Source organism: Phascolarctos cinereus, unplaced genomic scaffold (assembly GCF_003287225.1).
Source record: "Phascolarctos cinereus isolate Bilbo 61053 unplaced genomic scaffold, phaCin_HiC Scaffold_5;HRSCAF=322, whole genome shotgun sequence".
In the NCBI taxonomy this organism is placed as follows: domain Eukaryota; kingdom Metazoa; phylum Chordata; class Mammalia; order Diprotodontia; family Phascolarctidae; genus Phascolarctos; species Phascolarctos cinereus.
In genome coordinates this window covers 43,420,978-43,448,305 of record NW_027555958.1, presented here as the reverse complement: position 1 = coordinate 43,448,305, position 27,328 = coordinate 43,420,978, and the positions used below count along the sequence as shown (strand labels likewise).

Genomic DNA, 27,328 nt, shown 5'->3' with positions numbered 1-27,328 from the left:
AACCCAGTGTTGTCTTGGATGCCCCAGTTGCTTTTTGTACTCCAACCAAGTTCAGTGAGAACACAGGTGGCTAACTAAGGACTTTATTTCAAACCAAAAAAAATAAAATAAAAAATGGAGAGCATTTTCCCTAGGCCAGAGGGAGTAGGGTCAGAACGGACACAGGTATCCCCACCCCACTGGGCTTGGGGCAGAACAGGGACTGGACCCACATGATATGGAAGGAGGCCTGACTGATGGCCTTCCCCTGCTTCTATGATGGGGGGCACTGGAAGTGGAGGGGCCAGAACCAGATCCCCCTTAAGTAGGGGGAACACCAGGTGCGTGCTGTGACCCCTCCCCTCCAGGGACAGGGTGTGGAGGTGGGGGAGAGGCCAGTGGGGCAATGGTATGGCTAGTCCCCAAGTTCCAAAAATCTCCCTTTCCCTCTCCCTGTGGCCCAGAACAGATTGGAGGAGGGCAAGGAAAAGTCCCCTTTCCCCCAAACTCATGTCCATGGGGGCAGTGACTCCTGGAGCCTGTCAGGTGGTAATACTGTCATAGAAAGGGGTTTCTCCCCACACACTCCTTTCACCCCAGGGGCAAGCTCTCTCCTCGTTACCACATGATCCTGGCTGGCACTCTCGCCATTCTTCCCTTGGGTGGACACTGACCCTCCCAGGGAGTCTCCCATCGTCCCTCCCACTGCTCCCTGGGCTGGTGGAGGGCCATCACATGATGCCATTGGTGAGGTACTGGAAGCCGTCATAGAGCTTGGTGGTGATAGAGCGCATGCTGCCATCCACCATCTGCTCCACCAGCAGCTGCAGCTGCTCCTCAGTCATGCTCATGTGGAAGCGCTCCTTCAGGTTGCGGATGGTGCTGGAGCCGTGGAAGCAGGGCAGCTGGGAGCCTGGGGAGGGAGGGGGGGGGTCATCACACCTGCAGCACCTACAGGTACAGTGGCTTCTGAGCCCAGTCAGCACCCCCTCCCCGGTTCTGTTCTGTCCTTCCTGAGAGTCTGTGGCTGCCAGCCCCAACAGCCCTGACATAGTTCCAGTGCAATTCTGCTGGGCAGAGGGGGAGAAGGGAAGAGCTGGGGAAGACCTGCCCCAGGCATCCTCATTCTGTGGGGGAGGGGGGGAGGGGCAGGGGATGGGAGAGGGAGAGACAGAAGGGTCCTGGGGCTATAACGAGGAGCCAGGCAAGGAATGCTGGGCACAAGCACTGATCTGGGCACTTATCTGGCTGCAGTCTCTGCCTATGCTATGTGACACTCACAGATGACCTGGGCCACCATCATTATGGGGCTGGGTGGGGATTCTCCTGAGCAACGTCGCAACCTGTGGGGTGGGGCCAGGGGTGGCCCAATTGAATATTGATGGGGAAGATGTGAGCAAACAGGGAAAGGAGAACTTGAAAAGGCAGGTTCAGGCAGAGAATGAAAGCCCAGGTTAAAGATGGGAAAGAAAGGAAAAGGGTGAAGGGAGAAGGCCTAACTCTGAGCCAGGGTGCATGGTGAGTGGGACTGGGGAAGATGAAATGGGACTGCTGACTTTCAAGGAAGATGGGGCAGAGACTATGACTAGGTGAGAAGCAGTGGGCTGCTAAGTAGGAGGAGTGAAAGGCTCCAGGAAGAGGCAGAGCCTGGGAGATCCAGGGCTGCCCAAGGGTGGGGAGAGGGGTGGAAGCAGTAATGGCTTGTGGGGGTGATTCAGGCTCCTGCACACAGCAGGGCAGGCCCCCACCTTGCTGCATGATCTCCACAATCTGTACCACCTTGTCCATGTGTTTTCGGGCAGCGATGAGCCCCTGCAGCATCAGCATCTTGTAGTAGTTAAACATATCACCGTCCAGCCCTCCCATCACCTGGAGAATGGAAGGTAAGTGGGAAGGGCAGCTCTGACCTTCCCCAGTCCCTCTCCACTCTCCCTCCCTGAGCCAGAGCCCACAGCCTCACTTCTGGTGAGGACCCTCCAGCCTCCTTGTTAGCATGGCCATCTCATGCCACTTTACAGAACCCCCACGTTCACCCTCCCCTGGCAGGGAGCTTGAGGGAGACAGCTTTGTCACTCACATCCACAAACTCTGTGGTCAGCTTAAACGCAGAAGTCTCAAAGCCCAGGTTGCGAGGGGAGCTGGACAGGATGAAGCCGAAGTCAATGTGGATGATGTGCCCGTCAGCATCTAGAAGGATATTCCCATTGTGCCTGATGAGGAGATAAAGATGGGCCTTAAGGCAGCGGGTCGGTATGGCCTCAACTACTGCCCCCCAGATTATAATGTATTGGCCAAAAAGTGTTCTGCAGAGCCGGCTCCTAGCTGTCTTCATCTGTCTGCTGGGCTCTCAGACAACCAGCAGAGACCATTCAATGAGGACAAAAACGGGAGCAGAGGCTGCAGCGTCCAAAACTGCTATAATGAGGATGAGAAAACTAACACCTCCCTTATTTAGCAATAACCATCTGGAACACAACCGTTAAGTCAGAACAGTCTCTGAACCTCAAGACTGACTGACACAAAGACCACAGGCAGGTCAGGCAAAGTCTCAGTGAACAATTTTTCACTTAATCCATACTTTTTTTCCCCCAAGGTAATCAGGGTTAAGTGACTTCCCCAGAGTCACAAAGCTAGTGAGTATGGTGTCTGAGGCCACATTCGAACTCAGGTTCTCTTGACTCCACACCTGGTGTTCTATCCACCGTGCCACCTAGCTGCTCCTAATCCATACTTTTTAATGAACTTCCTGGTTGGGTTTACCAGCCCATAGCAAATAAACAGCAGCAAACTGTGTGAGGGGCGAGGAGCAGCCAGAAGCAGGAACATTGAGAACAGAAAGAAGTGTTTACATTCAGTTTTTAAAAAATAACGAGATAAACTGCAAAGAGAAAACGAATTAATGTGGAATACCTTACACCTAGAAGTCACATTACCTGGGGGGGGGGAGAATATGAATTAGAGAGAAATTCCAGGTCTTAATGACTTCCAAATGAAATGCCTGCAAAGGAGCCAAAGCCTCCTGAAAGTAGGGAATGCCAGGAGCTATTCAGCATAACACTGCCCAGCCAAGGCGGCCAAGGCAGGGCCTTTGTTAAGTAAAATGCTCTTATTCAAGAAGGCTGGGGGGGGGGGGCGGCCGGCCAGAGGGGTAACTGTTCTCCTTTCTCTCTTTTCCAATCAATCACCAGAGCACTAAAGGAAGCAGAGCTAGAATTAGGAAAAGATAAAAGTTTTGTGCGGAGAATCTTATTCTGATTTAGTTCCATGCTCATTAAACCATTACAGGTTGGTACCTTTATAATATTGCTTTTCCTGTTATACAGCTTTTATTTTATCTATCTTATAATACAGCTTTTCTGTTCTTTCCTATGTCTGGTTCTATAAATTGACTCCAACTCACCTCTTCTACCATAGATCATTTTTTAAAAAAAAAGGTTCCACAGACTACTGGCTGCTGTTAAGATTGCCTTATTCAACAATGGAACCTCCCTCATTCTCAGAACCAGAAGGGCAGATAGCCATCCCTTTGCTTGGTCTTATTGTGGTTGCGCTTCAGGAAACTGGATTCAAAATCCTATCCTCGGCCTTAGAAAAGGATTTCTAGCAAAAACAGCCCCCTCCCCCCCTACACCTGGTATGCTGTTTGCATGGCTTTGCTGCTTTGAAAGTTAAGTTTTTGTGGAGCACACCTCTCCACTTCCGTCTCCTCCAGAGCTCTGGGAAGCCAGGCTCTGTTTCCTTTTCCTAAACCACGGACAAACAGTTTCAGACTCCATGTTAAGACAAGGGTCCTACTTATTCAACACTGAGCACAACCTGTAAGAATGCAGCTGCATCCTGGATGTGTGATCACAAGCAGAGATGGGGTGATATCCTGGCCAGGGCTGGGGGACATAGGTATATGCGAGGGGTTGGGGCTGGGGCCTGGAGGGCCAGGCAAGATGAGGACCTGGGGAGTCAGTCACCCACCTGTCTTTGACCTGAAGCAGGTAGCAGACAAGACAGTAGCCAGCACAGCTCTGTACAAAATTGCGCTGGGCGCTGAGGAATGCCTCGGTGGTATAGCTGCCATGCTCCTGCAAGAAGTAATCGAGCAGGGAGAGCTGCGACTGCTTCTTCACCTGATGGATGGACACAGCATTGACCACAGGCTCTATCATGCCGCTGTCCGCAGAAATCACAAGGATCTTGTAGGGCTTGATCCAAAGGGGCACCCGTTCCTGCTCCCAAATGGACTGAGGGGAGAGACAAGGACACAGGAAGATCGCCGTCACCTCCCTCGTGGGGAAAAGATGGTAACGGGGCCAGAGAAGAGACCTGCATCCCTCCTTAGCCTTCTTTTCTCTGCCCATTGCCCTAACCAAGGTGGTCTTGGAACATCACGCACAAAATCTAAAGATCTTACTGGGGACTAAAAAGCATGGTAGGGGAGGTCTAGGAAAAAGAAGGGGAGAAGGATGGAGACACTAACACGGCAGCAGCATACCGGGAAGGAGAGACACGGGAATGGAGAAAGATGTTGGTCAGGTACAAAGGGAGGGAGTCCTATATGAAGAGTGAGGACCCTTCTAAACTCTTGGTGTGGAAGCAAGTAATGGCAGTAATGTAAATTTTTTTTTTAGGCAACTGGGATTAAGTGACTTGCCCAGGGTCACACAGCTAGTAAGTGGCAGTAACGTAATTTTAAGGAATGAGAAAGAAGAGAGGGCGGCAAGGTCTTAAACCCCAACCAGTTACAACTCATCTTCCCTTTCAACCAGGAGCCAAAAGACCATACAGACGCAGTGCCAAAAGTAACCAGGAGAGGTCCCCGGAGTCCCCTTCAAGTGCAACTACCCTCCATAGAGCAGCCCAGCCCGGATTCTCCATCCCAGAGCTGGCTTTTTTTCCTCACCTCCCCTTACCTGCAGTTGTTTCAACACCTGGAAGGCTAAGAGCTCCTGTCGCAGGTCATCCCCACACTTGACGATGACGGAGAGGAGCCGCCAGTTGGGGAGGTGGCCGTAGGGGGAGCCCTCTCGGATCCGCCTGTGGAGGAAGGAAGGAAGAGGAGAGGATGACCAGGAGGTCAGCACATCCACTGGCCACTTCCACCCGCCGCGCAGCCCTGGGGGGATGCAGGCAGGGCTGCTTGGTGTATACCTCTGTACAACAGGAACGTTGGTGGCACCTCAGAGAACAGCATACACTCACCTGACTTTCTCCTGCCAGGGCTCTTTGAGGGCAACCGCTGATGGGTCTTCTGGGTCCCGTTTAAAGGCAGTGGGGGTGTGGGCTAGCTGCTCTGAGAGGCGCCGCCTGGCAGAAGAGAAACCCATCACTCACCACATGTAAGGAGCTGACCTCTATGGGATGGACCCCAGCCCACTCCTGGGCCAGCCCCACCCAAAAAACCAGGACAGCACAAAATTTAGGACCAGGACATGATTAGAGACTGGTGTTGACACGAGGCAATACGAGTGAGAGAATGCAGTGAAAGTGGTCAATGGCCAGAGAGAGTGGCCCCCAGACTGGCAGGTCAGCTCTAAAAGAAGGAGAGGTCAAGGGAGAAAGGGCAGAGCTCTCGGGATGGTCATACCGGATATCTCCTGCCGCAATGAACACGGGTTCCTTGCTCTCTTGGCTGGTGATACTATCCACAGAGAACTGGGAGATGTTGTCACAGCTGTTAGCATGTACTTCGGGGAGCTGGGGGGAGCAGGGAGAGGCAGCCATAGTGAACAGAAGACCCCCTTCCCCTACTCTTTTTTCCCTTCTCTCTCACCCTGACCTCTGGGCAGGTGACCTGTGACGCCCTTCCAGACCCTGCTCCAGACTCCCTCATCAGTCCCACTGTGATCACCCCCTCCGTCTCTCTGGCAGTGGGGTCTAAACCACAGCAGGGACCTAAGGGACTCAACAATGGGCATCTTTTCTTCATATAAGTCTGGGAGATTGCTGAGGCCAGGGGTCCTACATCTTCCCTCTGAATTCTTAACAGCCTGGATGTGAAAGTTAAATGCGGTGATAACTGACTTACTTGTGCCCCTACTTTCTTCTCTACGTCTGGCATTCAAGGTCCTCCACGATCTGGACTCAGCCGACTTACTTATTAGTCAGCTCTTCCACTGCTCTCTTAGGCCAACAACGCGTCTGCCCTAGCCAGCCTCATTTTACTCATGGTCCCTGAACTCTCTGCACATCCTGACTTCCCTCCCTTTGTCCCCTGCAGTTCCCCTACTTGCAATGCCTTCTCCTCTTTTGGAATGTCACCAACACTGCCCAAAGCCCAAGCTCAAGTTTCACCTCTTCCTCATTCTGACACCATTTCTTGTTCATCAGTGGGAATTAATGCTGCCTTACTGGGTTGTCCATTCACTTTCAGGTGCGTGTGCGTGTCTCCTCATGGGATCATCAGCTTCTTGAGGGCAGGGGCTGGGTCTTGTTTATGTTTGTATCTCCCACAGTGCCTAGCCCAGTGTTCAGTACAGACATGGAAGACGCTCAACAAAAGGTTCCACGCTGTAGAGCAGGGATTGCGGCCTCGGAGGCTGCCTACTCTGCACCCACCCTGGCCCTGGTGTACAGGACTTCATGACTGCCCCTCTGGATTACTGCCAAGGCTCGCTTTCCCTCTCTCTAATCCATCCTTCACCCTGCTTCCAGACAGACGCCTTGATATGTTTATCTGGCCACATACCATTTACTCCTCTGCCCAAAACCATCCTGTTTACTGAGTCAAGTTCAGACTCTTTTGGCCTGGCAATCATGGCGCTGTTCCCCAGCGCAGCCTGACCTCCTTTGACACCCCGTAGGCAATCAGGACTGCTCACTTTCCCCAACCACATCCTGTACTTTGATGCTTTGTGACCTTTGTGACCTTCTGCTCATACTGTTCTCTTGGCCTGCAATACACTTTAAAGTCCAACTCAAATGCTGCCACCTTCTGCAGAAAGTCTTCCCTGAACACCAGGGAGTTGATCATGGCATCTCCTCCCTTTGATCTTCCACAGAATTCTCTTTGCAGCCCTCTGACATGTCATTTTATACTCTGATTTTATGTACACTCCATTTTGTGAGGTCTATGCAGGCAGGGCCTGCATCTTGTCTCAACGGTATACCTTGTCCAGCACTGTGTCCTGGGCTTTGAAGCTGCTTCAACAAAGTCTGCTGCTTGCAACTGGATTGATTCCCAGCCTTCCCTGACCCCCGGGCACCCTCGGATCACTTAGTCCTACTTTCTAAATCCATGTTGGATGGCTGCTTCCTATCCTTCTCAGAATACCTGTTTCCCTCTCGCCACTAGCCCAGAGCTGGACACACAGCAGATAACGCACGTGCTACTGAAGGACACGGATCCCCCGAGAGCCCTCACCTCCACCTGCAGCTCTCCTATGTCGTCCACAGACCAGGCTTCGTCATCGTTATCGTAATTGGGGACAGTGCTGAAGCTGCCTGCCCGCTGCTCGTGGGTGATGCCACATTCGGGAAGGTTTTCCACAGACCGAGTACTGCGGATCCGGTTTTCGGGGATCCTCGTTGGAACGCTGGTGGTGTCAAAGTTTTCACACTCAAGGACTTCCACGTAAATAAGATAGGGCGCCTAGAGGAAGAGAATGATGGTGTAAACCACCCGCTCCCCTGCTCTCTACTCCCCATCTGAAATTCTTCCCCAATGACTGTGCCACTCATCATCTCCCTGCCACTCTCAATACTAGAGGTTGATGGTGAGGCAGCATAGTGGAGTGGAAACAGTATTGGATTGGTCGTCATAAGACCTGGGTTCAAAACTTGGCTCTGCTACTTAGACCTGTGACTTTGAGTAAATCCCTTGGCCTTTGTGGGCCTCAATTTCCTCATCTGTAAAATGACTGAAGATTCCATATCTATCTCTCAATCCTATGATCTGGAAAAAGGAGCAGACAGTGAACTTTCAAGTTTGCCAATGTCATGAAATTCTCTAAGTTAACAAAAAGGCAAGCCACAGGGGATGGCCTTTAGGAAGAGTTCTTGTGGCTGTGTGAGAGGGCAGAGAAGTGGTTGGAGGAACCAGATGGTGGATTTAGGGGAAATTCATTCAAACTGAACTTGTGGATGACGAGTTGGACAAACACCCCTGAAGACACTGGCCTGGTGTGCGGCGGCACCCTCACATGCCCACAGAACAGCATTTGTCAGTAAGGGCGTGAGAAACAAAGCCAGCCAACTCCCTTGGAATCCTGTGAAGTAATTCTGATCCCTGAACCCCAGAGAAGGAGCGACTGAGGTGGGTAAAGGCGGGGGAGGGGCAACAAAATGATGCAAGAGACGGGCAGGAGGCTGCTGTGTGAGGAAATACTGAACAGACTACAACTCTTTAAGCCTGTAAACATGAAAGCTGGGAGGAGCAAGGTGAATTTAGGGAAAATAAAAATGCAACATTTGTTCAAAGGAGCAAATGGTAGAACCTCTGTTCTACACTTTATAGAACAGATACTAAATTTATAGAACTCATTACGCTGAAAAGTGACACTGGTTAAGAAATGAAACTGCCTCCCAAAAGGCTTAGAAAAATTGTTGGGTGGTAGGCACAATGGGCTATGAAGGAAATGGTGCTGTTCTGGTGACACCCCTAGCCTTCTGAGCTCAGTCAGAGGACACAGCATGCTCTATCTGGTGCCCTATCAAGAAACAGAATCTATTTTGGGGTGAGGGGACCTGCGGCCTCAAGGTCCAGATTCCATCAAAGGGCCCCACTTGAGGACTTAGAGGGTCATATGTGGCCTTGAGCCTGCAGGTTCCCCAGCCTTGATCTATGTGGAATAGCAGAAGGAGCACATGGCTGAGTCCTGGAAAGCTCAGGTCCTGCCAACAACTTTGCTAGTAATTTGCTATGTGAGCTTGGACAAATCACTTCAACTTTCCCCAGCCTCCGCTTAGCTCTTGCTAAACTGAGATTAAAACTATCTATCCTCCCTACCTTCCAAACTTTTTGACATTCAAGTAAGAAAATGCACGTGAACTATGTTGCAGCAGCACAAAGAACTATGCAAATTTATGGTGCCACATCAGTAAGGATATTAGTAAATGGCTGGACGTGGCGATGCAGCAGTTCTTACTGGCATGCTCCTTCTATCATGGCCCCTGCTCCCCCTTCCCCAAGCCCGCCTCTGTAAGCTTCCCAACTGGAACACTGAAGTTCCTCACCAACACAAACAGGAGGAGAAAGGAGAGGAGGGAAGGCCCTAGGTTTTATCTAAGCTCTACATGTGACTAGCAACCATGTTCTGGATGGTTGTTGAAAAAATGGAAGTGAGGTTGGTTTCTGGGCATCGGGGGACAAGTGGGAGCTTACCTACCTTATCCTTAGAGTTGAGGACGACTGCCTGGGTGTGGGGTACCCGAACCACGTGGTGGTCGAAGCCAGCAGTCGGCAGCCAGACTCGGGCAGGGAGCTTGTGATTGAGTAGGGACAGCTCAGAGATCAGCCTCTGGGTCTTCTGCTCCTTGGTGGGCAGCGTCGCCAGTCGCTTGCCAATCGCCATCAGAGATTTGATGAATTCCCGCTCAGGAGCCAGTCTGACCGGCTATGAAGTATCAGGGTAAGAGACAGGAGGGAGTTACAGAGCTGCCAGACATGCCCTGCACATCAAAGACCCTTTCGATCGACGCAGGCCAACAGTCCCTGGTGTTCAGGGAGCAGCAGGGTTTGGGGTATGGTTTTTGGCCCAATGGCAAGACCGTTCCCATCAGCCCAGTGATCCCTGTGGAGGTTCTGAGAGACCAGAGGGAATGTCAGGCCCCTCCCTGTTTCAAGAGTCCTTAGGAGATAGCCCCAGGATGCAGTGTACAAAGAGAGGGTATGGTGAGAGGTGTCTGAGATTTTCCAGACCATCTTTTAGTGAGAAGTGCCTCTTTTTCACTAAGAATATCTCCTAATTCTGACTTACTGGGCTACCCGACTCTCTCAAACATCTGTGGAGGTGGCTGGAACCTACCAGCTCCCTTGGGGATTGGGATGAGGAGATTTTGGTGGATTTTCCTCAGTAAAAATCGTCACTCCCCCAAATCCCACCCCATGCTCTTGCAAATGTCACTCTTCCCTTCCCCTTCTCCCTCCCATCATTCCACATGCAAGCAATGAACATGCAGGGGTGGGAGGGAGCAGAATTTGTATAATGGGTGAAAAATCAAATGCAATAGCAGCTAAAGGGAGGACCAAGAAAGGGTAGGGAGAGGGGGCAGCCTCTCTCAGCCCCTGACCCAAGGGCTGAATTGTTACCTCACTCTCAATCCTCAAGGGAAACCCCATATTTTCTGAGATGCCCTCCCCTCTCCAGCTCTGATCTAGCAGCATGAACAGCACAGTCTCAAGCCAGCCAGTTCTGCCCATGTCCAGAAATGGCTCATTAACTATTTAAGAGGCTTTCTATACCCTGGTGTGGGATACTCTAGCCATCTCCTCCGAGAGACAGGGGTAGTCTGGGCAGGAAGAGACGGACGAGGCTAGACAGTGAAAAGGGGCTTCTTTAGCTTGGGCCCCCTCCACCAGGGGGAAGAGTTTTATCAAGACCACCAGCTCACGACATGCTCAGTGCTTGGCACAAGCAGACATTTAATAAATATCTATTGACTGATTTCATTCACTATCAATAGGCCACTCCTTCACATGAATAACATTTCACTCACCAGGCCTTTTTTCTCATGATTATTTTCCCTAAATGAGAATTTCAAACTTTCTACTGCAAGACTGATTTTTTTGGGAAAGCCATATGGGACAGGCCCTGCCTCTGCATATCCAACAAGACTAGGAGATACAGAAGGAATTCTCAGGAATCCCAGTCAAGAACTAAACAGTTCTTTTCGTGAATTTAGAATGTTGAACATGAGGAATAAAACAGAGTGTGGGGGATTCTAGTTCTCAGAAGACACCCCCAAATGTCCAATGAGGGAAGCAGGATGAAAGGAAGAATGAATGTAGAAATTGCCGCTGACTCTGACCCCTCTGATGTGGTCACTCAAGTGAAAGCCTAGCCCTACCTTGGACTTTGTGTTCATAGCAGTCATCTCAGGAAAGAGGGTGGGACTCTTCCTGATCCTCAAATCAGGAGAATAACCCAAACTAGCTGATTAGGTGGTATATGTCACCTCATAGGGGAGACAGGAATCATGATTGAGAAAGGAAAGGCACAGAACATAGAAAACTGATTGGGGAGACAGTAAAAAATCAAAATGCAAAAAAAAAAAATCATCCCAATCCCCCGAGGGCCCAGCATTTCCTCTCACGTCTCTGGCCAGAGGCAGGGTCTTTGATCCTGTACACCTCTTGGGATAGGGAATGCACTGGAGCTTCAACCAAAGGGACTTTATGGCAAGACAGATGAGGCAAGGAAGATGAAGACTAAGAAACATTCTTACTAATAAACTGGGAAAACAGGGGTACTTGGGTCTAGAAGAAATGAGGCTGAAGCTGAGAAATAGTCTGTGGGCAAGTAAACATTTCTTTTCAAGCCAAGTCCTCGTATGTCCTAGGTGCTCACTGGTGAGCCCCAGGTAACAAGGAAGGAGATAAGATGGGGGGTGGGGGTGAGGAAGAAGAGTCCTTTTCAGGGCACACATTTCTACTCCTGGAGCTAGCTCCAATGGCCGATTCTCACCAATACCTCTCGGGTGCTTGTTCCAGAGACCTGGGATGGGTAAAAAGGACAGTTCCCCTGCTCTCACTGACCTCGGGGAGAAAAAAAAGAACTGGACCTGATTCAGCTAGGGCTCAGGACAAATGGCAGCATGGGGAAAGGTAGATCCTCTCGGTCAGGAGGGCCAGTGAGGGGCTGAGACCCCTGGAGGCCTGTAAAAGTCGGCCTTGGCATTTGGGCAAAGGTGAAAGTACTAAAAAGAGATCTGGGGACGGAGAGGAAATGCTGCCATGGGCGGACATGGGGAGTCAGCCACCCAGCCCCAGCCTGGCCCTACTTACGGAACTGAATGATTTATCAACACTCTCGGTACTGGAGGAGAGTTCCTGGGAAAGGGGCTGGGAGGGCAAGGGGAGAGAGGGGGAGGGGGAGGGGGAAGGGAGAGAGAAAAAGGCAAAGAATTTAGCTCCCAGTTTCATTACAACCACTTCTCTTTCACATCTCTATTATATCTTTCTTTAAATAATTAAACCCGGTTATGGAGTTTGACCCTAACACTATCATTATTCAGAAATGACGAGACAGGTTCAGACACTAGAAGAGTCAGTGGGAGGGACAAAGGACCAACATGGTTTGTGGGAGAGCAGTATGTCTCTCTGCTGTTCCATTTTTTTCCCCCTTTAATTCTCACTTATTCTGCCCTTATTTCAAAGGAAAAATCCAGCTCTGAGTCCCAGAAGTGGGCAGCTTTCCTCAGTCTAACACTCTCAGTCAAGGCCCCAAGGCTGAGTGGTTTCTGAAGTGCCAGCTCCTAATTTAGGTCAGGTTTACAAGATATATGGTCCTCAAACTGGGGACCTCCAGTTCCACCAGTCTTGGGGGATACAGTGAAGAAAAAGAGCTGAGTTTAGAAGTTGATGGATGAATCAGAAACCTCTAATTCCACATCACATTACAAGTTCCATACCACAGCCATCATGTCCTCTCCAGTCTGCTGAGCACTAAGTCATAGTTATTACCCCCGGCACTGAGTAGATACATCTGTTGCCTGAATTTTGCTCCTAGCTACAAGATGCAGCTTGAAACTAAGTCTGAGACAGGCTGTATCTTTCCCAGCTCTGGGGATCTCTAAGGAGGTCCCTTTATGGCTCAGTCAGAATCAGGCTTGCAGAGGAGGGGCTACTCATGGCTCCTTTTTCACAAAGCCCCAGTGGCCCTCAGAACAGCGCCCATCTTATGGCTCACATGATGAGGTCTTCCAGAGCTTTGGAAAGGGGGAAGAGGCAAAGACTGCCTGGGCTCCAGGGATAGAGTTCTGCTTCCTCCCTCCTCTGTAAAGACTAAGGAGTAGTCACTTAGAAGTCTTAATTTCTACTCGAATATTTAACCCAATGAATTCTACTTGAGTATTTAATTGCCCCATTCTAACTTGAAGACTGTCCCAACTCTTTCCTCTGAGAACCCGAGGAGTGAAGAAGATAGGAGGCTGGGGAAGTCAGGGGGACATTTAGGGAAAGTGGGAAAGAGGGCATAGGGAAGTCAACCTTAGAAATCTCCCCTTTCCACAAACATTCTCTGGGCTGAGGGGAGGGCTGGGGAGGCAGTGAGACTGCCAAGGCCAGACCTGTGAGGCCTCCTTTTCTCAGCAGACAGAATGACTTTTACCACATACCTGGCACTGAGAATGGCCTGCCTTTGTATCTCCCCCATTCCTACTCTGTTTCAGGGACACCCTGTGGGGCAAGGTTGTTCTACCTGGTTATCGTGACTCCTCTACTCTCTGGGCCTTTGTTACTCACACTGAGTCAGCTCCAGGGAGCGGGGCTGGGCCAAGAGACTGACATCAGAACAATATCATGCTGGCAGGCTGGCTGGGGCTCCCAGTACGACATGGAACAGATTTCTCTGTACAAAGGTTGAGGTAGTCCCAAGAAAGCAAGACAAATCCACCAAAAATGTTGCTACTGTGGTGGTAGGGGAATCAATCTAGTTAGAAATGGGAAAGAAAATTGTCTGGTCATTAGCAGTTGAGCAAAGTTACTTAGCTGGGTTTCTCTGACCTGTCATGGTCTGTGGGTAGGAGATGAAGGAAGCCTAGTTCCAAGTCTCTCTCGGTTCCACTACTCCACCTTACATAATCTCTATTCAGATTAAAAGATGGATAGTGAAGATAAGGGAAGGATATCTGGTTAGAACTGAGCCAGCAAAATTTGGATAAACAGAAGGCAGAGAACTAGTCAGTAGGTAACCACTACCCCAGACAATGGGGCTTTGCATACTAATCCACAAGCTCCTTGGGCAAAGTGGACAGAGCACCAGGCCTTGAGTCAGGAAGATCTGAGTTCAAATCCAGCCTCAGCCACATAAAAATTGTGTAACCCTGAGCAAGTCATTTAACCCTATTTGCCTCAGTTTCCTCATCTGTAAAATTAGCTGGAGAAGGAAATGGCAAACCTCTCTAGCATCTTTGCCAAGAAAACCCCAAACAGGGTCACAAAGAGTTGGAGGCGACTGGAATGAATGAACACTAACCACCTCCTCTTGGTCTTCTGTGTTCTCCTCGCTGGCACAGTGCTGTGTATAGTAGATGCTTGACAAACGTGTGCTGAATAGGGAATGAATCAATAAATGATAAAGGAAAGGGAGGACAAAGGAGAGTTGGGCTGGGGCTGCGTCCCTTTCCCGCTTACTTTAAAATAGGAAGAGGAAAGGGGGAACCACTGTTCCTTTCCTTTAGATCTTGAAACGCTCCACGTTCCCCAAATGCACCTACAAGACAGTGCTGAGGGAACAGCATTCAGGTACTGAAGACTCCAGAGACCCATGAGATAAAGAGACCTTCTGCAGCAGCAGGTATCAGGGCTCTCTTTCTCTTTTACTCCCTGGATCACATTTCCCTCAGGGAAGGAATCAGATGTCTAATCCTTCTAGCATTTGATAACCAGTGAGGGTTTGGAGATCTGGTGTCCCCTCCCTTCTCCCAAGATATAGTGACCTTTGAGACAGAGAGCCAAGTCAGGAAAACGAGTTACCTGGAAGGCCTGGCCCAACTTCCCACAACTCTGGCCTGGAGAGTACCAGCAAGAAAAAGGGCACCACCTATAGCCGTCGCCTAAGGAAAGCACCAAGGTTAAGACAGGAGCTATACTGCTAAGTCCAGGCCTATACAGTGGCCCCCTGGGGTCTGTACACGGTTTTTGGGAAGATCACCTAAGAACATGGAGAGTCCTAAAACCTGTATCTGGTTTTGAACTCTCTGGGGTCAAGGGGACTGAAGTCTAGCTGGCTCTCCTTAGTTCTACAGCCATGGTCACCTGATCAAGTCAATACTATAGCTGCTTTCGGAAAGAGCTTAGCAGCCAATTTCCATATGGTTTAGCCCACCATATTTGTGACTCCTCAGAGGGAAAAAAAAGCCCTTACCTAACTAGCACACTCCGTTTTGTATGGTCTCTACCTACTAGAATGCAGGAGTTCCTTGAGTGCAGAGACCATCCCCATGCCTTATGTGGTCTAGCAGCACCTGCCGCCTTGTAACAGATGCCCTCTAGCTCAGCATCCAACAAGGAAGGAAGCAGTTTCATCTTAGGAGAGAGTGGTCGTGGGGACGTAGATCCTGGGGGCAGCTTCTGTCCAAAGGCCACTCCCATGGCCAGGAAGGACAGGTGACAATCTCAGGAGGGAGTCTCTGGGAAATGATTCTGGACTAGAGTATATGAAATCACTCTGCCTCACTCCAGGTCAACAACCTGATCACATGATCAGGGACAAATTGGCCTACAAAGTCTAATTCCCAGAGACAGCAGGTTCCAGATCAGGTTTCGCAGCTCCCCTTCCTCCCTCCCCTTCCTCCCAACTCGGACAGGTTGAAAGGATCCTTACTGTATTAGAAACATGGGATATGGCACTTCCCCATGTGGGCAGATGCCAAGACCCCAGCCACATGGGGTTTCCAACAAGGGCCAATTCCTTAGTCTTTTTTCTCTTCCTTCCCAAACTGGGCTGGAGGCCAGTCTGGGAGCCTGGCCAGTGGTGAGTCAGTGGTGAACTGAGGCACCATTGTTTGGCTGGGACACCAGGTTACCAACAGTTGGCCGTCCACTGGGGTGGCTTCTCCTGCCATTTACCCAGCTGGGGAGTGGAAGATAGGTGTGGATTACTGATACAGGCACCTCATCTTTAGGCCACATACCTATCCCAATATTGTCTTCTCACAGCCTCCTTCTCCTGGCTGTCATGTCTCTGATCTTACACCAAGAGCTTCTGAGACCCACTCCCATCTAACTTGCTTATTTCATCCTGTTTTCTCTCAGAAGGAAAGGGAAATTGCAGGAAAGCCAGCTATTTCGTTCCCGCTTTATTACCTGAGAGCTAACAGATAGTAAGCACATTCTGATTGAATGCTGAAATAATAACAAATGAAATTTGCCCTTGAATCTACAAGGAGGGAAGGGAGTAATTGTGATGGCAGAAGGCCAGGAGAATGAGCTGATGCTCTATTAAACATCTTTCTACATTGCCTATGACATACACAATCCTTCGTTCTTTTCCTTTCCGAACAGACCCTGTCACTCCCTGGGGATCTGAAGCAGACAACCCAGACCTTAAGTGGAGGTGAGGTGGAATCCCTGCCACAAGAAGGTCATCCTCCACAATCCTGGACTTCAGGGTCTTCCTAGCAAGAAGTGACTGGGCTGAGAGCACAGTGGAGAGCGTAGGTGCCTGAGACTCAGGAGACCTGGTTTGCTCACTAACCAGCTGTGTGACCTTGGGCAAATTAGGAGATACTCAAGAGTTTCCATTTTCTTCATCTCTAAAATGAGGGAGCTAGATTAGATACTTTCTAATCTTTCAAGCCCTAAAATTCCATGCTCCTGGTTGAAATGGAAGATTTGAAGAAGGAAGAGGAGACGGGAAATCACACCCCCAGGCAGAAGCCTTAGCCCCATGCAGCCCTGCACGACACCGTTGGACCCAATCCTTGCATTTTACCTCCTCCTCGTTCTCCACTTTGGGGTTGCTGGCTGTGCGTTTCAAATTGCTGCTGAGGCTGATGCTGGCAGTGGCGTCCGATTTGGAGCGCTGGTGAGTCCTTTTGGAGGGGGACGAGCCTGTGTCAGGAGCTGGGCTCAGGGAGGGCAGGTCCCTCTTTCGATGAGCTGGTTTCAGCTCATCTGAAAGGATGAGCTTTCGGAGCTTGGTCCCGCGGGAGTGTCGCTGGGTGGAGATGTGCATGTCCGAAGAGTAGGCCCCGAGCAGCAGGGCACACTGGAGGGAAAAATTAATGCTCTGGCGGCAGCGGTGCACAATGTAGGGCTTGATGGCATCCCCCACGTCTTCATCCATGTGGATGTACATGTTTAGCAGCTGGGGCAGATAGAAGTCAACGTCTTCATTGCGAAAACAGAAGAGCCGATTGCCTATGTAAGCCTGAACCCCGGGCTCCTTGGAGTTGTACAGGTACGAGATGGCCATGGAGATGTCAAATAGCTTTGACTCAAACAGCCTCAGCAGCCACGACTGCTTGGCAGAGTTGTTCTGCCGCCGCCTCCTCGCCCCCTTAGCTGAACTGGAGGTCCCCACCTCATCCTCCTCTTGGATGCGGCTGGGTGACTCATCCAGGCAGCGAAGTTCAGTGCTGTCCCCATTGACAAGCTCAAAGGAGGGCCCCTCTGGGGAGCTAGTTGTACCCCCATGCAAAAGTTTTACTTTCTCCAACACCTCCTCACAAGCCTTTTGGGCCACCTCTGGGTCAATGACTGCCAGCTCCCCAACCCCTTCAGTGATGACACTGAGCAGGGCACCCCCATTATTTCCTGGTGGGCCTGGAGTGGGCTCTGAAGAGGCATTCAGCAGGGCTGGCTCCACTGCTGTGTCTCCCATGGCCACAGCCAGACACAGCACTTCCAAGCTATGGGGAAGGAGGGAAGGAAAAGGAAAAACATAAACCAATTAGTTTTTCTACCCTCAAGTTCCTACTGTCTTCCAACTCCCAACTACATGAAGTTCTCCCCAGAATCTGCTTTCCTTCCCTGAGCATTACTTGGTCGAATCTCATTACCTCCCTGATTATGGCCACCTCACACTCAAAATTTTACTTGGCTTTATGCACTTAGTATGCACTAGGTTCATAGTCTGAATTTGCTAACATGTTGCTCTGTAAATGGATTTAGTGTTTTCACACGTGTATGTACATTGTTTCCCTAAGTAGACTGTGTCCCCTCTAAAGTCTTACACCTTCCTGCTTGCTTATTATCTCTCCAAAGTTTATTCTCCTGTCTTCCTCATTTTCCCTCTTATGCCCCATCCCTCTGACAGTTCTTTAAACTTCAGATTTCTTAGCCTTGGCACATACCATGCTTTCACATACTCTGCCTGTAACAGATTGCCTTGGCCTCCAATTTCTCCCTACTTGTGACATTCCCTTTTTCCTTTAAGACCTAGTTCAAACACCACTTTCTCCATGAAGTCTTTCCTTATTCTTTCAAGAAAGAAATGATAAGGGGCAGCTAGGTGGCTTGAGTGGATAGAGCACCAGCCCTGAAGTCAGGAGGACCTGAGTTCAAATCTGGCCTCAGACCAAACACTTGACACTTATTAGCTGTGTGACCCTGGGCAAGTCACTTAACCCTAATTGCCTTAACAAAAAAAAAAAAACCCAACAACAAAAAAGAAAGAAATGATAGCTCTTCCTTTAAGATCCTCAAGCCACTGAACCTGACCTTTCCTATGCACTTAATCATTTTAAGATGTGTTTTACAGTTATTTCCATACAAGTTTTCACTTCCTCACCCGCACCCCTGATTTGATTATAAGCTGTTTGAGGGTAGAGACTTGTTAATCTTCAACTTTGTCACTACAGTAACTCAAGCAAATGCCTAATAAAGATTTGTGGAACTGCCATTAGTAGTTCTACCTTCTCTAGGAAGCTGTCTTCATTTATCACTTTTCCCACAATCCCTCATTAAGGTACAGACAGATTTCTATTGACTGCATGTGTATTCTTACCTGCCTGTTTAGACTGTAAACTCTCTCATGGCCATCAGAAACCATGCCAGGCCAGATTAAGAGAAAACCATACTATAATAATGATTCTCAGTCTTTGGCTTTCCACCATCCTATTGTTTGTTTGCTTTCATGACACCCTCCCCTATTCCTGAAGGAGATGGATGGCACATGTATGTTATTTTTTATTGAAATGGATGAGAATTTGGGATTGAGAAGCTTTCTTTTGAGATAACTAGTAATATTTTAGGGTGCCAAAAAATCTATTACTACCACTAGGGCTAAGAATCTTGGCTCTAGAACTTGGGGAGGGGGAGAGGAGGGATAAGATCCCCATAATCCAGACCTCTCTTCTGGAGAGATTCATGGGAAAAGTCTCAAGGAAAGAACACCAAAGAAGAAAGACAGCTCAGTTTACTGCTTGTTCTCTCTCTGATCCCCAAACAAAGTCATCTTTTAGACTTCTCTCCGAGTAGAGATACTGATTAGACCCTGTAGAAACTAGTGAACCACACAGTGATCCTACAGGATCAGGGGCAGGAGAGGCACACTGTTAATTCTAGATTAGCCAGGGCTTGGGCGTCTGGCTGCAGTTGGCAATGGCCACAAGCCCATGAACTGAATAAGACGACAGGACATTAAGAGAACACGGGCCAGTCAGAGGGCACTGGAGGATCAGAGCGAAGGTGAATTCCGAGTATCAGCAACAACTTTTAAACCCAGGCTTAGGCACATACATTTGGAGGGGCTGGGAGGTGGCTTAGACTGTCTAAGCAGTCATGCACACTCACTCCTCAGACAACGTAAAGAGTAAAAGGCAACCCTACCTGACTGAGGTTTTCTGGTCTACATCTCTGTGTCTACTGAGGCATCACTCAAGCTGTGTGAAACTCTTCAACCAATCAGAATTAGAGGGCATCTCAGGGCCCTCTAGTCTAGCCTATATCTGAAAAAGAATCTCTCTACAAAACAAACAACAAGGGGTCTTCTACCACTTACCAAGCAGTCCATTCCACTTTTGAAAGTTTTTAACTTCCACTTAATGATTTTTCTTTTGATGTCTAGGGCTAAAGAGAACAAATCTAACCTTTTCAAATTCTTGAATAAAACCCATTCCCTACCCTCCTTCCCTTCTGCAGGCTAAAAATCCCTAGTTTCTCTTAGAGATTTCCAAAGCTAAGCCCACAGTCTTCTTTGATTTCTTGTGACAGGCCCAAGGAATGTCCTAACCATAATCTTTCTGATGCCAGTTAATTCTGGTGGAGGCTAGGGGTGGCAGTTCTATTCTGCTCCCTCCCAAAGCTGCGCAGGGCCCCTAAGGGCCTTGCTTTCTGAGCAGTATAACCAGCACTACTACTTGTGTGGATCTGTCTCTACTCGTGCACATACAACATAAGCATAAGAAGAAAACCTCAATCTTTCTTCCCTACACCTCTGAAGGGTTCTCAGTCCTTTCTACTGTAACCCTGGTTCAGCTAGGACCACCTGCCTTGCCTCCTATATCATCACGGTATTCATTTGAGGTCAGAAAAGAAACTGATAGAGCAGTCAAGGGTTATTTATTCAGCACCATTATTCACATTGCTTTTCTCATAATCCTCCCACTTTTTTCTGCCTCATTGACTCTTTCAATCCCCTCCCAAACTTCCCCAGAACCCATCTTCTCCCCAAAACTTCTAGTTAAAGCGAGTTCCTTTTGTACCAAGCTTCAGATTTCACTCAGAGGCTTAGCAAATAGATGGCAGCTTAACCTCCTTAGTGGCTGGAAAGTGAGAAGAGGGGAAGGTATGAGCTTCAGGGCTTCATATGCCTCTCCTTATCCTCAATACAAGCCAGCCCTTCACCAGTTCCCAAGGGTCTTCCTTGCTGATAGCCGGTCTCTGTCTGGGAGCCTCTCCCTCCAACCCTTCCAGAATAGGCCTGCCAAGGGGTATGGAGCTAGACTCCTCACCACTGAGGCATGAAATATGATAATACTGAACCAGAGAAGGACTTCCTAAACTGGGTCTGGGGAGAGGTGTGGAGGGGTGGGTACGAAACCACCCTCCTAGTTTCTCTGGTACTCAAGGATCGTCAGGGTCTAGTTTTAAAGCTGGGGCTGAGAGGTTGGGAACAATGGAAGGGTTAGATGGGGAAAGACAGAGAAGGGAATATGTTCAGATTGTTTCAATTTTGGGGAATGTAAGGAGAGTAGGGGATTCTCTGGCCACCCAAGTCCAACATAGTCCCAAATATGGATTGTACTGGTTTCAAGGGATAAATTTTAAAATTAGGAGGTCTAGGGAGCAGTTTCATGGGGAAAAGACAACATCAAGGCAGTTAAGTGAAAGGACTAGGTCATCATGTCCTGAATCTACTCTCTGCCCCACCCCCCTCTACCAGAGGGGAAGAGAAAAAGGAAAAAAAACCAGTGAGGGAAGAAAATCCAGTTTGGTTTGCAATTTCTGTGGCTTTAAGGGTCATACCATCCCCATTCCTATCTGACCATTAAAGCCCAGACTGTCCTGCTTGGGGAAGCTCCTTAACTCAAACCTACTGGAGCCTGACATGACTTGAGAACTGGAGGGAAAAGGAAACTGGACAGGCCTTTGCTCCTCTGGCTATGCAACTGGCTAGGGGGTGGGAGCACTGACAACAGAACGTGGGCTCCACAACTCATGTCTGGGCAGCATCTGGTGAGCTGGGCTGACCACCCAGGGTTATTACAGGGCAAAGGGAAGACTGTGTACACGTGAAACAGAAGGAAGGTGCTTACACTCGCCTGGCATCTCTGTCCCTCACCTCCAAGGATCCAGAAGTCTTCTTACCCTCAGCTACCCTCCTACCCTCCTCCACTGATGCATTTACTGAGAGCCTGTCTGTGCCTAAAGCTGGGTTTACCAGAGCCTAAGACCAGCCTTCCCCATTTCCTCATCATGCCTCTCTTTAGTGGGAGAGTGGGAAGGGTGCTAGATTTCGATGCATGTTCTCTTGAGGCTCCTTGTTAGCTGTGTGACCTTGGGCAAATCACCTCTCCTTCCTGGGCCCACTTTCCTGATCTATAACATGTGGGTTGTTGGTTTAGATGGCCTCTAAGACAATTTCCAGTTCCAAATCAAGGAGCCCATGAACTAGATGATGAAGGCCTACTCTGGGCCAATGACAGCCTCCCTGCACCTGGTGATTCTGATTTACTTACTCTGAACAGGTTCTAATTCCCAGCAGAATGCTCATTCCTTAAAGGCAGGGGCTGTTTTGTTTCTGTATCCCCAAGTAGCACAGTGCTCTGCACACAGTAGGCTTTTATAAAGTTATTGCATTTTTCACTTTTGAACCTTTAAAAAGTCTTTAAATCCAGACCTCTGCCTCAAAACAGGTCACTTCCTTTGTCCTGCTTCCAGAACATCACCCATGAAAGACATACAACACTACTAGTGATTATTTGTTCCATTAATAGAAGGCAGGATGATACAGTGGAAAAAAACACTTGCTCTGGAGTCAGAAGACTTGGGTTCAAATCTGGTTTCTAGGGTCAAAGAGAACAAACCTAACTCTTTTCAAACCTTTGAATAAAACCAGTGTGTGCGCTCCATGCCTTTCCTTTCTGCAGGTCAACAATCCCTAGTTTCTCTTAGAGATTTTCAAAGCTAAGTCTACAACCTTCTTTGATTTCTCCTGACAGGTCCAAGGAATGTCCTAACCACAATCTTCTGGATGCCAGTTAATTCTGATGGAGGCTGGGGGTGGCAGTTCTTCTACTTTGCCTGTGTGACCTTGGGCAAGTTGCTCTCCATTCCTGTGCCTCAGTCACTGTGTCTAGACGTCCTGAGAGCCCTCCTAGCTTTTGGTTCTCGATCCTTCGAGCTTGTGAGCAATAGGGGCAGAGAGAGAGACAGAGAAATGGACGTGCAGTCAGGAAGCCTCAGAGGGGACCTTAGGCGAATCCGTTCACCTCCTCATTCGTATAACGGGGGTAATGACAGTACCTGCCTCACAAGGTTGTGGGAATCAAATGAGATAATGTGCCCATATAGCTCTCTCTGCACATCTGAAGAGTTCTAGGTCAGCGTCATTCTTCTGTCTAACCTCAACCTTAACTGTGATATTCTCAGCCTATCTTGCCCCTCTGATATCACTGCTAAAGTTGGAAGCTGGGGCCTCTCATTTTCCTGGGTTACAGCTCAGCTTCCAGGGCCATATAGTTAAGCAAGCTTAAGCCCTATCAAGAACCAAGTAAAAATCACAGCAATGGTCCCAAGAGGATATTGAACTTTGGGCAGTGTTTCTCTCATAACCATCAAGTGGAGGGATGGCAGAAGGCTGAATGTGGCTCCTTGAGCTGCATCTGAGGGAATGGGGCCAAGGAGCCAGTACTGGCAGATTCTGGGCAGAAGCCTCAGCCAGTTCTGGGAGCACTAAATGGAAAAGACACATGGTAAGGAAAGGCAGCCTGGTTACTCTTTTAATTGAGTTCTCTCTATCCAATCCCCTTGGCTATTTGGGTGACTCCCCATTCGCTTCTGTGGTTTCCATCAAATCTCTTACCAGAAGAGAGATTCTCCTCCCCTGCTCAAGAGCTTTCTATGGTCAGCTAAAGTGTTCTTCCTATGAAGAACTAGCTTGGAAAAGGGAGATGGGGAAAAAAGACTGGGGCAAAATTGGTAGTGCAGGTGAACTTCAACGTTAGTTTCAAACCCTAAGTAATCAATGCTCCTGAGAAAAGGGTCAGCATCAATTTTCTAGTTGGGAAACGCACAAGATGGAAGATGAAAAGTGAGGCCCTTTAATTATCTCAGAACCAGATCAGGGCTTGAAAACACCTACTCTACTAAACCTCTCTTCACCAACATAACTGTGATTGAGTCAGGTGGTCAATAAGGCAGCAGCTGAACTCTCCAGCCCATTTCACTTGACAGTCTCTTCCCGCTTCAGCCTATTTGTATTGGAATGTAAGTTTATGGCTCAGGCCTTGGAGGGGGCTTACACCTTGGGGCAGAAGAGAAGTGGAGCTGGAGATTTTCTCTTAACCATGTTAATTCAACAGGCTATAGGGCATGGACATATCAGATAAGGAGACAAGAACACAAATGCCCAGGAATATGGCATTACTACTATTAATAAATGCCTTAGATTACAGACCCCCAAATGTTTTACAAACAAGGTAGGTCTGATTCTGTTTCTCATCCAGTCCCTGCTATTAAACTATCACAGAGCTGACTTGTACAAAGTAGATCAATGTGCCTAAGATTATTCTGGGGGGCCAAATAAGGAAGTTACAAACTGAACCCCGGAGTCTTACCTCCCCATAGCTTTCTGTCCCATGCTCCTTAGTTATGCTGGCTACCTTTCAGTGTTTCACACATGCTGCACTCTTATGTAGTCAACAAAACGATTCTTCTAGTGAGCCACAGATGAGTTAAACAATTTTGTCCTGGATCAGGACAGAGACAGATACTTCTCCAGTAGCTTTAAAGCAACAAACCTAAAATTAAATAGGCCATATCAAATTTTCCCACAACCTCATCCATACTGACCTGTCAGTCCATTCAGGGTCTGTTCTTCTGAACTGAGGAAGTAGAAGCAAATAAGCATTTATAGACACCTACCATGTACTAAGCATATCTCATTTGATACTAGATATCTAGACACTAGACATAAATATCTCATTTGATACTAGAAACAACCTTGAAAGGTAGTGATTTGTTCAGGGTCACACAGCTCAGTAGGTATATGAAGCCACATTTGAACTCAGGTCTTCCTGATTCCAGGCCTAGTGCTCTATCCACCAGCTGCCCTTACAACAAAGTGAAGCCTAAAGAGACTTCTCCAAAATTTCTCAGCCTTTCTAAGTGTATCTACCCCAAGACTGGGCTCAAAGGTTGCTGCTGACACTTGGAAATCACCTCTAGTTTGGCTCTCACCATTCCCCAGCCTTTTAGGGAAGCATATTTTCTTCTGCCCAGGAAAATCAGAAGCATCTTCCCAATATATTTATTGTGTAGTTCATGACTTTTTTGATCTTAAAATAAGAGAGGATTAGCTAGGTGGGGGAGAATATGACAGAGGGTATCAAGCACATACACTGAAACTGGATTTAGGTGTGGGGACTATCCAACCCAATCCTTCAGGCCCTGAGAAACTGAGAGGAATTCAAACTGGAATTCCTCAGCAGAGGTCATCACTGTTAGATCTCTTCTCTCTACCATGAGTTAATGCTATGTCAACTTTAAGCTGCTTTGGGGGTGGGAGTGGTGTGTGTGTGTGGGGGGGTGAGTTACAAGGGCCATAGAGAAGGGGAGGTGGGAGCTTAAGGATTGGGTTGGCCAAAGGAGAATCTAAAAAGTATTTTGGAAAGGATAAACGGGGTCGGGGCGGGGGGAGTTACCAAAATCCAGTGATGTAAGGCCACAATTCACAACCCTGGGGTGAAAGCCCAGTGACAGGGGGATAAAAACAACTTAAGAGGAGGGGGGACTAAGGGTCATCAGAGTGGGGAAGGGTCAAGAGTAAAGAGGAAGGGGCAAGCAAGTACGGGACCATAAAGGAAGGAGGACATGGGATGGAAGGAGCACAAGATGGCAAGGAAGAAAATAAGTGGGTGGGGGTGGGTTCAAGATGAGGAAAGAGGTCTGGGGGAAACCCTGGAGTTAGGGGGAGGAGCTAAGCAGAGGAGGAAGGCAAAGTACTTGGGAGGATCCCAAGCTTGGGGGGAAAGTTGAGAGGGAACCTGATATGCAGGTGTTCCCAGGGGCAGGGGGGGCAAGTTTTGTAGTCGGACCGGGGGTGGGGAAGGAGGGTGGGGGGAGCTCGGAGGGGGAAAGAGGAACCCTGGAGTAGGTGAAGGGGGGGAGGGGCGCCTTACCTCTGGGGACCCCCCGCGGAGGGGACGAGGTGTGGGATCGGTGTCGGGCCGCCGGCGCCGCCGGCTCAGCAGCAGCAGCCGCTCGCGGACTCCATCGGCCGCCTCCGCTTCCCTGACAGCAGCGGCTGCGGCGGCTGCAGCGGCGGCGGCGGCTGCACCAGGCCCCGGCTGCGGGGCTGCCCTCGGCACTGCCTGCGGGGGCCTTTGAGCCGCCTAGACTCGGGCCAGCCAGCACAACTTCTCCCCACGACCGAAACAGACAAACAAAAAGTCTTCCCCCACGCCGGATTCCGACGTGTGGTATCAGCTTCACAGTCCGAATCCTCCCTCCCTGGGATTTTCCTCCGCGCGTCCCCGGTGCTCAGGACCCCACTGAGCCCATGGTAACCTATGGAGTCGACTGAGGTGTCTAATGCATGCCTACCCAGAAATAGAAAAGGGGGTGTGTGTGGGTGGGAGGGCAGAGTAGGCTACCTTAGGCCAAAGAGGCGGGGCCAGGGGTGGGCGGGGCGTCCAACTAAAGGGGCGGGGCCAGTCTTCTGGGACCGAGCGAGCTTTGCGAGACTCTAAGGGAGCCGAGAAGGAATTTCAGGAAGTCAGGGGGTAGGGGCTGGGCTTGTGATGGCGGTGGACAGAAACAGTCCTGGGGCTCTGTGCGAGAAAGGAGTAGGGAGTGGGGTCAGGTGTGCTTTGGCATTAAATGATTATGCAAACTAAATGTAAACGAGGACCAGAGATTTCGGAGGCAGTGACTGCTCATTCGTTGAATGCCTCTTCTCTCGCATCCCGACTCGCTCTGGGGGAAGTCAATTCCTGGTCCGTTTTGGGGGCCGGTGGCCCAGCAGAGGTATCTTTAAATAGCCCCTAGTTGTGGAGGAGGGGGACGGCGAAGTGCACAAACGTTCCCCCTGGAAGGGTCGGGCTGCGGGCTCGAACCTTCTCCGAGCAGAGAAAGAGGCGTTTCCGGAGGCGCCGTTACCGGACCTCCCGCGAGGCGTCCGTTTCCCGCGCTTTTATCCGCCATCCCCGTAGAGGTGCTTTCCTTCCCTTACCCCCCGAGTAGAGGAGCCTTCAGCTCCCAGACGTAGTCGTCGGGCGCCAGGCCGGACCCCAGCCCAGGCCCTGCTCACTGTCCCTTCGCCCCCCGCCCCACCTGGCAGCCTGCCCAGGGTGAGTGAGGGGAGGGGCGGGGCGCTCCGCCTGTAGGCTGTGGGAGAGTCACGTGATGCCGGCTCCACTCATTTCCCCCCCACCAAACCCTCTTGCAGCTCCTCTGTTGTAGCCTTCGGGGCGCGACCGTCCTATAGAGCTCGGGTTCACCTGCCGTGGCCCCCGCTTTCGGTAGCACCTTTCTCTGACCCCAGCCCCAGGAGGTGGGCGGGGCAAGCCCTGTCACCTCCCTTTCCCAGGTAAGCTGGGACTGCGGGTGCCTGAGGTCCCCCAGCCACCTCTTCGGCTATGGGGGACTTCCTCTCCCCCAACCCCACCCCGCCCTGCGTCTCTCCTCCAGGAACTGAGGTTCTTGTCCCATCCCGTACCCCCCTGCTGGGAGCCCCTTGAGGGCAGGTGGGGACTGGCAGGTATCCGACTCTGCAGCCAGAGCTCCGTAGCTCGCATCGGTCAGGGATTTGTCAGTTGAGACCTCTCACGTGGGTATCTGTACACAGACATACACGTGCTTAGCCACACTTATGGGCATGCACACGGACGCCCTTGAGGTTCTCTGCCACCCGACTTCACAAATCGGCACACAGGCCCAGACGGGAAAGGGGGGTTGCCTGATGTCACCCAGTGGCAGCGACACAGAGCCCTGGACTTAGGAAGACCCGATACCGAATGACACCACCCCCCCACCCCAACCCCGGTCAAGGTACTTGACTTTCCTCGTCTGTAAACCTCACTGAGTGGT

General features: G+C 49.9%; 1 protein-coding gene across 4 annotated transcripts; it reads right to left on the bottom strand.

The window, feature by feature from the left end:
- Positions 1-67: 67 nt before the first annotated feature.
- Positions 68-25,616, bottom strand: PI4KB (phosphatidylinositol 4-kinase beta). 4 transcript variants are annotated; one of them, XM_078154869.1, is made up of 13 exons: positions 25,420-25,616; positions 24,092-24,123; positions 16,566-17,484; positions 11,915-11,971; positions 9,297-9,524; positions 7,334-7,561; positions 5,558-5,667; positions 5,173-5,277; positions 4,884-5,007; positions 3,949-4,214; positions 2,057-2,189; positions 1,728-1,848; positions 68-892 (listed from the first exon to the last, which is right to left on the bottom strand). In XM_078154869.1, exons 3-13 carry the CDS (start codon positions 17,454-17,456, stop codon positions 711-713), a joined length of 2,445 nt encoding a protein of 814 aa, XP_078010995.1. In that variant the 5' UTR covers positions 17,457-17,484; positions 24,092-24,123; positions 25,420-25,616; the 3' UTR covers positions 68-710. The 4 variants fall into 4 exon arrangements, with proteins under 4 accessions (XP_078010995.1, XP_020860689.1, XP_078010994.1 ...); XM_021005030.2 differs by lacking the exon at positions 24,092-24,123 and having other exon boundaries at positions 25,420-25,510; XM_078154868.1 differs by lacking the exon at positions 24,092-24,123 and having other exon boundaries at positions 3,949-4,100; positions 25,420-25,510.
- Positions 25,617-27,328: the final 1,712 nt, after the last annotated feature.